The 14171-nt window shown below is 52.6% G+C and overlaps 1 protein-coding gene across 1 annotated transcript in view; it reads right to left on the bottom strand.

Moving 5' to 3' along the window:
- Nucleotides 1-2195: 2195 nt before the first annotated feature.
- Nucleotides 2196-14171, bottom strand: part of DNAH3 (dynein axonemal heavy chain 3) — a 141587-nt gene continuing 129611 nt past the window's right edge. The window contains 7 exon segments of the mRNA XM_025047287.1: nucleotides 2196-2664; nucleotides 4004-4141; nucleotides 4865-5069; nucleotides 7249-7391; nucleotides 8889-9056; nucleotides 10655-10809; nucleotides 12845-12961. Of these exon segments, the coding sequence (XP_024903055.1) occupies nucleotides 2311-2664; nucleotides 4004-4141; nucleotides 4865-5069; nucleotides 7249-7391; nucleotides 8889-9056; nucleotides 10655-10809; nucleotides 12845-12961 (1280 nt within the window). The 3' untranslated portion in view covers nucleotides 2196-2310.

Below are 14171 nucleotides of genomic sequence, written 5' to 3'. Positions count from 1 at the left end.
TGGCGTGTAGGAACCACCTTTCTAACTAACCGCCAGGCTAGTTAGTCTCTGAGCATCTTCCATGTGCCAGGAGTGTTACCAAAATGTGAATTTTATATGCCTACCCTCCTTTGTAAGGATGCATGCTGTTACATAGCAACATAATTGTTAATTTACTTCCAAACCTTCCATGTAACCTTTGTTTGTTTATAATAGCTTTTTTTTTTTTTCATTTTCTCTCCGAGACTATAAAATCTCCATCTTTGGTCTTTTAAAGGCAGAACCTGTCTTCCCTGAATCCTCTCTTTCAATGAAACTTTCTTCCAACACTGAGCGAGGACTGAAAACGGGTTAGATTTTTAAAGAGCAAGGACTAACTTGGTGACAAGGTTTGTCTGATGTCATCTGCAGAGCTATTTATACACAGGGCCTATGGCTTCTCACCGAGCTGATCTTGGGTCACCTCTGCCCCAGACTCCAGCCTCTAACTGGCCAGGACCTCTGAAGAACACACTGCTCTTTCCTAATGTGGTCATTAATTAGTGTTAATGAATATACCACATTGGTCCCGACAGAAAATGACCTCAAACTCATGGCAAATCTTTTCAAAGTGGAGGAAATTTTTTAAATTACAAGAATTTAATCCATTGTACAGAAACATTCTGTCCCTTGACCCCTAAGGAATGAGAACAGCCACTCCCTGCCGCCCTCAGCTTTTCTCCGCTGAAGCGGGAGCTGTATGACTGTAATTAAAATTCAATTGTTCTCTTAACAACCCTCTCAGTGCCTTGCCGCGTGCGGTGAGGCTTATCTGACCCGTCCAGGATGCAGGAGTCTGGGATCCTGACCACCTGCCCATCTCACATGACTAACAATCTTGTTTGGAACGATAAGGCGGTTCCAGGAATCTATCTTTCCTGGTTTTCTTTCCTCTGTGGAAAAATTGTGTTTCTGGAAAAAAAAAATAGCTATTAACCTACCTGCTTTGGGCTGAAGGAGACTGGCTCCTCCTGTCTGTCTCTTCATCGCCTCTGGCAAGATTCGGGGGACCCCCTTTGGCACTTCATTTCTGGGGGCCCAGAGATGATTTGCTCACCTCATAATTCAGAGTCCTTGATCAGAATTCGCTGGGGCTCCATGCTCTCATGACGAAATAAGGTTTCGGAGTGTGTTTTTATTTGACTCTCAGATGCTTTCTGCATTCAGAAGTAATCGAAGACTCCCAAGTCAGGCCAGACACATCGAGACTCCTGGACGGCCTTACATCTTGGCTCAACTCTGCACTGACCGATGGAATGTCCTGAAAGGGACCACTTGAGCCAAAGAGCTCCACGAGCGAGTCAGCAGAGAAGTAACAAAGCAGGAATTTGATTTTTATCTCCCTCGGGACTCTCTTCCAGCTGGCCTAGGGAGGACACAGTGATTCTCCAGAAATTTCTTGGACGTGGTTGAAGCTAATCTCTTCTGAGACTCTACATCCTCGCAACACTGCCAAGTCCACGGCAGGAAGGCGGCACGTGGCCAAGAAAAACACGCCGGGTGCTAGAGCCAGGCAGACCTCGGCTCCCACCCTGGCTCGGGCGAGTGACTCAGTCTCCCCGAACCACCAGAGGGAGAGACATTGTGCCCAACATAGGAACAAGGAAGACGTCCGATGGGCTGGGCATGAGGCGTGGCACACAGTAGGCACGCAACAGTTATGGGTTCACGCGCATCTCCTTCCTTCCAGAAATTTCGGCCCACGGGTACGGTCCCAGCGCTGCCACTGGCCAGTCCACCACTTGGGGCCGGTCACTCTTCTAAACCTCCATTCCTGCATCTCCAAAACGGAGACAGCGATAATGCCCACCACATACGATGGCTGCGAGAAGTGCATTTAAAATATATGAAGAGCCTCAAAACAATAAAAGTGGCCCAAGCCTCTCTCAGCCTCTGAGAAGCCCTGGCGTAGGCCCATGTGAAAGCCAAACTCAATGACAGAGCGAAATAATGAGGAAAATAACAACAACTGCAGGGGAGCTTGGCCGCACGGCTGACGGGCCAGGCTGCAGAGCCACTGCCTATGTCCCATCCAGGCGCCACTATGTTAGCAGAGATCTGAGCTGGGCGATATCGCTTACCTTCTCCGTGTCATGGCTTCCGTAGCTGTAAAACAGGATCATAACAGTGACCCGCCTTACAGCCTGCTCTGAAATACCCGGCTCACAGCAAGTGCTCAGTTAATGTGACTCATCATCATCACCATCAGCACGTCATGTGACTCAAGAAAAGAAAGCTAGATTGTAGTTGACAACGGAAGGCCTTTTATTTTCCGTGCAGAGACTGTCGCCGTCAGTTATCCAGCTGGCACAGAGAGGCCACCCCTCGGTTTATCCAGTGCTTCTGGGGCCTCTCTGTCGGCAGTTCGATGGAGAGGACGTAGTTGGTGGAGTGGCCCGTGGTGGACAGGGTGCCTCTGCGGGCACTGGTTTTATAGACCGGACACACGTAAACGTCTCGATGCTGAAACAGTGCACTTTCCCCAGGTTTCAGCCAAATGATGGGCAACGGGTCATAGAGGATTTTGGGGAGAGACTCCCCAATCTGCATCGTTTTCCTGTCCCAACGGGCACCTTCTAAGAAGAGTCCCTTTATGTAGGCGCCGTCTTCTGGGCTGCTCTCCATGACCGTCTCCCGTGTGGTTACCTGGAAGAGAGGAAGCTGTGAGCGCCATAACCTGCCGTTTTCCTCACTGGGGCACCATTAAGAGGCTGGAAAAGTGCCACCTGGCTGCAGTGCCTGCCTCGCCCAGGACGCACCTCCCAGTAGACGGGGGCTTCGGTGACGATGTTCCTGCCTCCCACACAGGGGCCAGGTGTGACTTCTAGTCAGCACGCTGCCCTTACTCACAGAAGCAGAGACTACCATGTTAACTGTAACTAAGCGACCATCCCTCGATACAGTGTGGGGTTAGAGTCACGTGCATGCTGGCAAAACCGTTCTTGGGGGGAAAAATAAAGCCTTGGTTTGCCATTTTGGTCCATTTCTGTGGTGTAAAGACCCCACCATGGTCAACGTCAGGTCATCAGCTCTTAACGACACGCTCCGGCTGGCTCTGGTGAGTTGGTGAGAGCTGGCACCGGCACACCGCGGTTCAGAGTCAGAGGTGGTACCCTCCATTCCTCTAAGTGCAGAAAGTGGTCTCGGGGTGGGGGGAACGACGGCGAACCAGAGAGCACAAGCTCCACTTGAAATCGTTCGAATTCTAGTCTTTCTGTTTTTGTGAACATTTCTACTTCTAAGTACTTATTTCTAGAATAGCAAAAGGGTATTGATTTCTGTATCGTTAACCACTATCCAGTCACGTCACGCATTCTCCTATTAATTCTGAAAGATATGTTTTCAGAGTCTCTTAGGATTTCTAGATACATAATCATTCCTACATCAAAAAAAGAAGATTTTATTTTTTTTTCCAATGTTTGCACCGGTCATTCTGTTTTCTTATGGCATTAATTGTGGCTTAACATTGTCCTCACAGGCCCATCGAGTTAAGTTTATTCACAAACTGAGACCTGGGGCCACCAGTCCATGACCTCTGAACCGGATGCTCTCAGAGGGTCTTCCCACAGTGCTCTACGTAACAGCCCACCTGTAGTATGGACAGGGCGATGCTTGGCCCCGGGTATGTCCTTTAACCTACGCCAAGCACACGACTACCCACGGCCAACGACACCCTCCCCGGTGAGGAGTGCGCCACGCTGAACACGTGGCATAGGGGGTGTTTTCATTTCTCTTGGCAGGACGAGCGCAGAGCTTTCCTCTGTAAAGATTCCGTTTTACATACACGGAGACAAAGCCTTGGGGGACTCCGAGTCTGTCGGGAATACCTTCCGGAGCCCCGTTAGGTCATGCTAAGGCGTCATTCAGAGCATCTCAGAGGCAACCGGGCCTTCGCACACGCAAATGTTAGAACCAATAAGGACATGGCCAATACTGGCTTTCTCTGGCCGACCCCTGGAGCAGGCCCGACCCAAAGTACGCCTACCTCAAACTCGAACCCGATGTGGTCGATGGGGATGGTGTGTCTCCGGGCGTAATTCTGAGAGACGCCCGTCAGAAAGGACTGTGTGAAGTAGAAGCCAGATATCCAGAAGACCACAGGAGGCCCGCCGTCAATCCAGTCCTGCAGAGCCGCAGAGGAACAGACCCCGAGTCAGCGCGACGTCGGAGGTCGTTCGAAGGCAGGCAACAGAAATGAGTCCCCACTAAGAAATTCACTTTTTTCTGATTTTCCTTGGCGCAGGCAGCCCTCTCATTGTAATTTACATTTTCCCACTTTTGAAATGAAGGTACAAAGGTTTGTTTCTGCTTTGGGAACAGCCCAGGGGCAAACGGGGGCCAGGGACACACAGAGCAGTGGGGGACAGGGGCCCCATGTCCACCGAGCGCTAGCCACCTTCTCCGGCGATGGCTGCCAAACAGGAAGGCACGTCCATTGTTTCGCGCCTTCCCTTTTTTTTGCAAGAAATCAAAACTTTCTTGATTTTTAGGTGTAATAACCCAATATTTACATGCTACCTCAAAAAATTTTCAAATTACTGGGTTACAAAACCAAATACATCTTCTTCTAGCAAATCTGGCGCATGAGCGACGTTTGCGACAGTGCCTACCCCTTTCCCCGTAGGCTCTAAGCTTTCCAAGAATTTTGAAAAGTCTCCCTTCCTGCCCGCAACTCTGGGAAGCCTGTTCCCGTAGGAGCTCGGCCCAGCGTGCTGCATGGGTCGAGCTGGAGGATGTCCTTCTCTGCACACCGCGCCCCACCCCCGCCCCCACCTTTCATCTGTCGTCTCAGAATGTACTGTTCACCTACATGAGCCAGGTGCCCGGTCACCCTGACCCCCGGTACCTGGAAGAAGGCCAGGCGGGCCAGCAGGTCGGCCACATAGCCCCCCAGGGCCTTCAGTGACGGGTAGGACTTGGCCATCCACATGGCTGGCACTTTACCCACGAGCACGCTGTCGAAGACGTCCTCCAGCTCCGAGGACATCAGGACTTGCCCCTTAATGGCTCGGCCAAGGCTGACGAGGCTTTTACGAACCACTTTGGTCAGCCTGTGGGGACAAAGGAGCCAGCTCAGCTCCGCTCGTCAGGGCCTCAGGCACACTGTCCCCAGGTCCCCTTCCACGGTTCCTGCCTCGAAGAGGTCGGACAGTCAACGTGTACATGCGTGGGAGAAAACTCACCGAGATGAGAAAAAATTAAATCACCCATCCTCTTCCCCCTAAAAGATGAACATATAGCTTTCCAGATTTTTCTGTATGTAAACACAAATTATTTTTTAATGGGATCATGCTATGTAATGAATTTTTTTGTGATCTGTTTTTCACTCAGTTCATAGGGATCTTCTTCCCAACTCAAGAGCCTTGCATCGTCTCTTTAATGGCTTTTTAATGACTGCAAGGTGTCGCGTCTTATTTAACGATTCTGTTCTCCCTTTGCTGAAACTGACTTCTTCTAGACTATTGCCACTGTAAACAACATCGCAAGGAGCACCCATTTGTAGCGATCTTGTGGCCATGTATAAATATCTTCTTACTAAAAGCAGAATTTTTAGGTCAAAGGGTAATGCAATTTTCAGGGTTTTGATCTATCCTGCCAAAGTTGTTCTTTGTATAGACGACGAGGTGCACCCCTGAGAGAAGGCAGCTGGGGAGGTGCCGAGGTCGCCCGCCCTCCTATCTGGCTTCTGGGTGACGAGGCCCAGCCACGCCCAGAGGGAAGGCACCTGAGCATGACAAAGAATCGGCCGGGAGAGAGGCCTCGTCCCCTCCAAAGGCTTGTGAAATCCCAGCCAAATGGACACAAGAATGATCAAATGCCAGAAAGAGCTTCCGGACGCACAAGCACTAAATGTTCACATTAAGGGATTTCAGGTTGAGCCACGTTGAGCCATTTCAGGTTGAGCCACCTGGTGCACGTGCTAGCGGAGGCATCGAGGGCAAAGTTGCCATCCGAGGGGTTATACCACACACCTCTAACCCCAATCCCTGAAGACCTGCGTGCAAAAGTTTTCCTTCTCTAGCTACTAGGAGCTCCGCTAGCTTCCAGGATTTTAGTACCCAAGGAAGGAGCATTTGCCCCAGGAGACACAATAATGGCTCCCCTGAATCGGAGGCTGAACCGTCACCTAGGCTTTTCGGGGCTTCTCACGACACTGGGTACAGAGGCCGAAACGGGGAGCGGGAGGAACGTTAAGATGTTGTCTGATGTGATTAAACCTGACCTTCATTGGAAAACGAGACTGCTGTCACCCTGCTCGCTTGTGTTACAAGGGCCGGTGGCAAAGTCCAGTGCAGGCCCCCGCAGCCACCAAGGAAGAGCTCCAGTGACCTCAGCAAGGAACGGAAGCCTTTATGCCCGGTGTCCGGGTGACTGAGAACTACATCCCGCCCTGCCAAAGAACTCTAGAGAGGAACCCTGAGGCCGAGAAAGCCAAGAAGTCCTTAGAGGACATCCTTCCAGTCCCCTAGTCCTTTGAAGTCAGAGCTGTCCATAAAACTGAGCGACAAGTAACGAGGCAAATGGCGGCAGCCGCACGGGGAGCGTCTGGAGCAGTGAGAACCTGTACTTAGAGGCACAAGCCATGAGCTTCCTCCTCCGGCCCATGGCGCCTCTGGGAGCCCTTCAGCTTCGACCATTTGTAAGTGAATTAAGATGATCTCACGAGGCTCTACGCCACGGTAACTGCGGAAGCGGGGCGGGAGCCCGTGGCCGGCCGGGGGCGAGGCAGGGGGTGGCTGGCCTTCTCCCCTCGCCTTGCTCCATTTACCCCGATTTCACATACTGGCTAAGTGCCTGGGCTCTGGAACCAGACAGCCTGGGGGCACACTCAGTTCTGCCACTGAATGCCCATGGGACCTTGCACTTAACCCTTCCGGGTCTCTGTTTCCTCATTCGTAAAATAGTGGTGGAGGGTTTACTAACTGTGCACATTTCAGAAGACTGTCGTGTGGCTGGAGGCAAACCCACGCTCCGAGGGCTCAACCGGCCTGGCGCTGATGCTGATGGTTACTATCAGCCTATACGTGGCAGTGGTTTTAACTTGACTCTGCAGATGTCACATGACTGAATGGCAGAGGAATGATTTAACCCTGGGCTGGCGTGTGTTGGGATGGCCTGATTTGCAGCCCTCCCTGTGGGCGGGGCAAACCCTTTCCTCCCAGTTACCCTGTTAGACCCTGGCCCTCGCACCCCAATTCCCAGGGTTTAAGTAGAGCCCATCCGGCCCACCTGTTGAATCTGATGAGCTCCTGCCTCAGGACGGTGTTCATGGATTCTTCATAGACCACTGGGTACAACTTCATGACCCTCTCCAGGTCAAAGTCGTCGGGAAGTTTGGAGAGGATGTCGTGGGCCAGCTCCTCAATCACCTCCTTAAATGCAGGAGAGACGTGAATGAGAAACAAGCCCGTGGCCTGCGGTTCTGTCTGGGTAAACCTGAAGCCGTCTGCATTTGTCTTTTTAAACACAGTCCGTGGGCCCTTCCCGGGAACACTCCTACAGAAGCCAGTCCCGCAGGAGAAGGGACGGGTGGAGGGGGTGGAGGGGGAAGCGGGGAGGGAACAAACCCCCACCAGCCTTGGCAGGTGGGGGTGGGGTGGGGGGACATCACCCTTTGGCCGAAGAAGTAAAAACCTGGAGCAAGCGCCCGAGGGCCAGGCGGGGCCTTCTTGCTCCGCCCCAGCCAGGTGGCCTCAGGCCAGCTGGTGCTTGAGATGGGACTCTTGCTCAGTGACAGGGACACCTGGGAAGGCAGGAGGCCATGCCTTATCATTGAGCAGTGGGCTTGGCCAGCCAGCTGGGGAGGGGACAGACCCTGAGGAACAGAAAGAGCAGGGCTTGGGTGTGGGCTCTGCCATCCTACGCCCTGCGAGGTACACACTCCTCGTGCACTTCCCACTGCGAGGGGGATTTCTACCCCTAAGTCGAGACCCCCCAATCTGCTGGTTTATCCTCACAGCTATGACTACTTCTGGCACTGAGAACCAAATCAAGAAACCGAATGCACAAAACCCACAGCTGAGAGGGGCCAGCGAGCGGGGGCGGGGAAGCTGGGGGAGGGAGGAGGAGGGCGTGCTGGGATCTGGAGCCGGGGCTTCGGGGCCTGCCTCTGTCCCCGAGTCTGTGGACATCGTGAAGCGGGTCACTTCCCCTTGCAGGGCTCATGTCGCCCTCGTCTGTGGACTGAGCAGAGGGAACGGGGCAGTGCCTCACGAAGCGTGGACTGACCACGAGAGGCACCCAGAAGGGTTCCAGGAGCTTCCAGGACATGAAGCCAATAGTGCTGAACCATACGGCCATAAAGTCGCCCTCCTTGCAAGCTTCAGATACCTTTTTCTTTCTACCTCCTTCAAGGAGAAAGTCTCAGGTCAGTGCTAACCGACAGTCTGGACACCTGCTTTCGCAAGAAGCCAGCAAGGCCTCGGTGGCATCGTCTGGGAAGAACCCAGTGACGGCCCGGCTTGTCTTCTTTTTGTAGCTGCCATGGCGTTCTGGAAATGGCGCTGGGCTTGGAATTTACGATACCGATATGCAATTTTTGAAATAAATGATTTTAACCCAAACATAGTTGGTTTTTAAATACCACGTGAGTGGAGTGGAGGTGAAGTGTGGGCGTAGCCACGGGCCCTGCCGGGGACACAGGAGGAGCTGGCATCCTGGAAGCACCGGTGCCCCTCCAGCTCTGCGTCTGAGGACACGCGGCAGGAGCACCAGAGCCACCGTGCCCCCTCCGTGGGTCTGCCCCCCACTCCGGGGGCTGCGCTCCCTCCTGCCTCCGCTTCCCCGCCTGCATAGCCGTCACCCGCCGTCTGTGCACCCCACCCCCCCAGAGAGAAAACAGCCTGTGAACTGGATTCGCGCCCAGTTACCTGGGGGGATTTGCCACTCCCCGCCGACTGCCTGGGCAGGGTCAGCAGCACCCCCTGAAACAGCTGGTTGGTCTCCTGGTTGTCCTTGGTGATGTCGGCATTCTCGTGCAGGCCAAACACCTCTGGGTGGGCCGTGATGGGAAGGCTCCGGAGGTACTCGATGTAGGACTGGAAGGGAAGCCTTCAGCTGACACACGTGGGTCACTCGGGGCCCGACCGGTCAGTCAGGGTCTGGCCAGACCCGGCCCGGGCAGGAATCATACTGGATCGGAGCATGGGACACACACATATACACATGCGTAACATACGCACGCATACACACACTCACGCACAGACACATGTACTCACACGTACCCGCACATCCACACATGTGCAGACGTGCACACATGCATGCACACATAATATATACACAAAGACACACGTACTCACACATACCCTCACATCCACACACATGCACAGATGTGCATGCATGCACACACATAACACACATATGCACACACAGAGACACATGTGCTCACACACATCCATACACATGTGCAGGCGTGCACACATGCATGCATACAACATAACACACACGTACACATAGACACAGAGACACACGTATTCATACATACCCTCACATCCACACATATGCGCAGATGTGCACACATGCATACACACATGTACACACAGAGACACACATACACATGCGTGTGCAGACTGCACACCCGCATGCACATGCATGTGCATAACATACACATGTGTGCACACACAATATCAGATACACATGCACATACACACATCCACACACATGCGCAGACACACACATACACATACATGTGCACAACACACACATGCATACACACAGTCACACACACAATCTCAGACACAAACACATGTACTCACAGAACTCACATCCACACGTGCAGACGTGCACACACACATACACGTGCATAACACACACACATGTACAGACACACGTACTCACACAGACACATCCATACACATGCTCAGATATGCACACACACATACATATACACTTGCATACACACATGATCTCAGATACACACACAGACATGTACTCACACTCATATCCACATGCGTGCACACATGCATGCACACATACGTACACACACACATACACATGCTCTCATACACACTCACGCGCATACGCACACACGCGCGCACACGTGCACACTGGGTGAACACATCCCAAGCTCTTCTGTGCTTTCTGGCTTTAGAGTCAGACAGAGCTGGATGTGGATCCAGCCCCGACACAAAGTGACTGTGTAACCTCGAGCCTGAAACCCGTTTCCTAATCTGTCGATGGGGAGACAGACGAGGTTATGAGGGGCAAGGCCTTGGCATAGAAAAGGGGTGCAATAAAAGAAGCCCCTCCCATCCTCCCTTGATTTCTCGTTTCCTCCTCTCCTCTCTCTCGCCCCATCCAGTGTTCTGGTCCCTTCCTTTGCCACCTTCTGAACCTTTGATTTCAAGTAGCACTTCTCAGCCCGTCCACTACAAGGCTTCACTCTAACGCCCTTCCCCACCCCCCAGATGGACCTCAGATTTTGGAAGACCTTGTCTACCAAGTACCCAGTATTCCTTATACGGCAATGATGTCTCTCCTGTAGGCTTTCTGGAATATTGGAAATAGCTTATGGACCCAAATCTGCAAGCTCAAGGCTACCCCTGGGCCCTCTTTGGCTGCACTGCAGCCTCTAGCCACAGGGAGACGGCTGAGACACCCTGGGGGACAGAGGGGCCTCTTCCTCCCCGCCCCTCACCTGATAGGAGCCGTGGGGAGGGATGTAGTAAGTGTCTCCAGGAGCAACATAGTAATGGTCCTGCTCGATTTCCTTACAGTAGAACGTGGACAGAAGGGACAGCAGGAGACGTCGGTCTTTGTCATCGGTCACTCTGCCTCCATAATTACACTCCCCTGGGGACAATGGGAAGAGGAAGACATTGAGCCCAGGGACGGTCACAATGAACTTGGTTATTAACCTCTGACAGGACTGATTCTTCGAGCCCAGGAGCTGTGCTGGGATCCAGGGGGGCTGAAACCACACGCGGCCTGGGATGGGACCAGGCCTTTTTGGTGTTACGGTCTTTACAAAAACAATCCACATTCACCACGTTAGAAATTAGGAAATAGAGATAAACTGAAAGAGAAGCAGTACAATCACCAACAATTCCACCAAAGGTAACTATTAATATTCAGGCGTCTTCCAGACCTTGGCCGATCCACGCTGGACACGTAGAGTGGGCAAGAAGGGATCTTTGATGTCTCGCACCCTCGAGGTCTGGGGACTGCTGGTCACCTCGGCCTAGCTAGCCCACGCGGGCTGAGCAGCGGGGTCTGAACGGTGGTGGCCGGCACTGTCCCCGGCTACTGTGCACCTGTGCTTCTGCCTGGTAACAGTGGGAACACGGCTCGCTCCTTCAACAGACCAACACGCCGCGTGTGTCACTCAGAGTTTCATGTTAGGGGACATCGTGCCGAGGGAAGGTCCGCGAGACCTATAGCCGAACGTAATCACCCGAGAGCAGGATTTCTCGGCCTCGGCACCGCTGACACCGGTCTGCAGCGTTCTGTGTTGCGGGGGGTCGTCCCGTGCACGCCATCCCTGGCAGCTACCCAATAGCGCCCCCATTTAGCCCAACAATTAAAAATGTCTCCAGACCTTGCCAATGTCCCCTCCCTGGGAGGCAAAACCACCCACGACGGTCAAGAACCACGGCTGTTAAGCCTCAGTCTCGTCCGCCATAAAGTGGGGCTACAACATGGAGCTCACAGATGGCTGTGAGACCACGCACTGATCACGCTGGAGATGAAAAGGGTCCCACGGAAAGCCACCTCACAGGGAGATACATCATGAGTTCCTCGCAGGGCAGGCCACAGAGGGCGGTCACGCCCCAGGCCTGTAGCTCCTGTAGTAAAAGGCACCTCTTTGCCTTCTGCAAGCACCATCCATGGTTTCTGTGCATCTAGGTTAACGCGCCTTTGCAATAAGCCATAACCACCCTCGAGGGAGAGAGAGAGACAGAGAGACAAAGACAAAGACAGACAGAGAATAATCTTGTTACCCTATAATCCCATCCCCACCCTGCTTCCTCCCACTTTCAAGGCATCTTCCGCTGCAAACTGTTATTCTGAGAAGCCTTTGTTTCAGTCTGTCGAGTTCTTGATTCCAGGTATACCCTCTATTTGGCTCAAATAAATTCTTATAAAATTTTTTTTACAGGTTTGGGTGTTTCAATGGATATAAAGTGCCTGCCACAGGCATGGGTAGCTAATCCAGACAAGCGCCTTTGGGGTGGGGGGTGGGGAGGGACTCAGGAAGGAGCTTGGGGGGGCCCTGAAGCTGCTGGGTCCCCACTGGCTGCATTTTGACCTCTGCTAGTGACACTCCATTCACTTAGCACCTCTTCTCTAGTTTATCCTGAGGGCTGCTTCCTCCTTATCTAAGGTTGCTGGTTGGATTGCTGATTGGATTGCTTTAACACAAAACAGTGAGTTTTTGCCTCAGGGCCCCGCCCCCTTCACCCCCTCTCCCATCTCCCCTCCCGTCTCTTACATTTATAAAATTCCTACTCAGCCCTCCAAACCCATCTTCCTGCCTTCATCAGGTTTTCCATGATTATCCCCTGCTCCATCCCTGAGATTTAATCATCGGCTGCCTTTCTACTTTACAAGTGTTTCTCTTGTCGAACTCATCACTGCATTGTCATTTTTTTTAAAAAAAAATATTTTTCTCCTTGTGAACCATTTGAAGATAGAAACCATATCTTAATTTTGCTGCTGTTTTTTTTTTTAAAACAACATCCAGCATGGTGGCCAGCATTGGTAAGAGCTCGATGATTGTTGAAAGAATGGGGGAGTAAATACACGCTTGGAGATGCAGCAGGGGAGTCGAGGGAGGGCGGGCAAGATCCTGGAGGGCCCCGGCTGCACCGGCCCCTCCCATACACACCTGTCAGGTAGGTCAGAGCCTCAAACGGCACCTCCTTGTACTCGTTCAGAAACATCTGGATCTGCCGCATGCTGATCCTCAGGTCCGACTCGTTGAATTCATACGGGATGTTCCAACCTGCACGAGGCAGAGAAGGGTCAGAGGCTGCCGGGCTGGGCATGCTCAGTGGTGCCACTTGGGGGTGGCACTGGCGGAGTTAAGTGCCAGTAGGGACCAAGGGCCCTTCAGCCCTGTGCTGTCAAGCACTGGGCCAACTGTTAGCATCACTGCCAACATGGAAACCACACCGCCTGAGGAAGCATCCGCTCCAAAAGCAATGTCCTGTGGGTTCCCTGTTTTGGAGGGAAGGTGTCAACACCCTGGGGTTTGTAGGATGAGAATTTACTTGCCCTGGTGGGACACCAGGTAACGCACGGGGCTCCAGAAATAACACTGCGGCCTAGCTAGAGAGCAGTGTCTACGACAGGGCGGCAGGATGAAGCCAGCTTTGAGAAGCCCCCTCTTTGTGGTCATGGGAGAAGTGAATGGCTGGCCTTAAAGAAGCTACCTCTTACTTTTCCAAGGATACGATGATCAGTGCCCAGTGGGGCTGACAAATGATATAACTGCGTGACTTGGGCCTGGGTGAGAAGCAGGGGACGGTGGGACCTGTGCCCAATGGAAACGTTTCGTTTCCTCCTAAACATTCACGTTCAAATGAAAAATATAGCACAATAAAAAAAAAAAATCTGTTCTGGCAAACAAAACACATCTGGGCGGTTGGCTGCAAGTGAAACCTGCATGGGTTTTGGAGGCCTGGCCTGGAGGGAGAGCGTGGCCTGTGAAAGGCAGGCGCCTCCGCCCTGGCCGTCTCGTTCCTGCACACCTCTGTGGACGGGCTGGGCGGCACGGGGACCCAACCGGGCTGAGGTGTGCAGAAGGAAGACGCTGCTCAGAGAACCAGCCAGAGGACGGTCTGCCTCCGTCCCTAACGCAAAGTGACCTGAGGTGGGTCACTCGGGGCTGCTGGACAGATTCAGAGGCAGCTCACAGGTTAGGGGAGGGTCAGCCAGCCTTAAAAGCACGATGACATGGGATCTGTTTTCAGCAGTTTGATGATCTACTCTAACACGAGCATCAGGTCAGAGTTAAGTTAAGCCGTGGATTGGTACGTAAATGAAGAAATTTATTTTTATTTTTTCAAGAAGCACAGACGAATGTCCCAGCTGTGTTTCTTTCGTTGTTAAGCACGTGTAAAGAGAGCTACCTAAAATGTCACAAATCACCTCGTGACAGCTCCCTGGAGAATGGCCCTGGTACCTACGCTGGGCCCACACGCTTCTCATGA

The sequence above is a fragment of the Pteropus alecto genome, unplaced genomic scaffold (assembly GCF_000325575.1).
Source record: "Pteropus alecto unplaced genomic scaffold, ASM32557v1 scaffold15, whole genome shotgun sequence".
NCBI lineage: Eukaryota > Metazoa > Chordata > Mammalia > Chiroptera > Pteropodidae > Pteropus > Pteropus alecto.
Note: the sequence above shows the minus strand (reverse complement) of the source record. Positions and strands in the feature narration are given on the sequence as shown.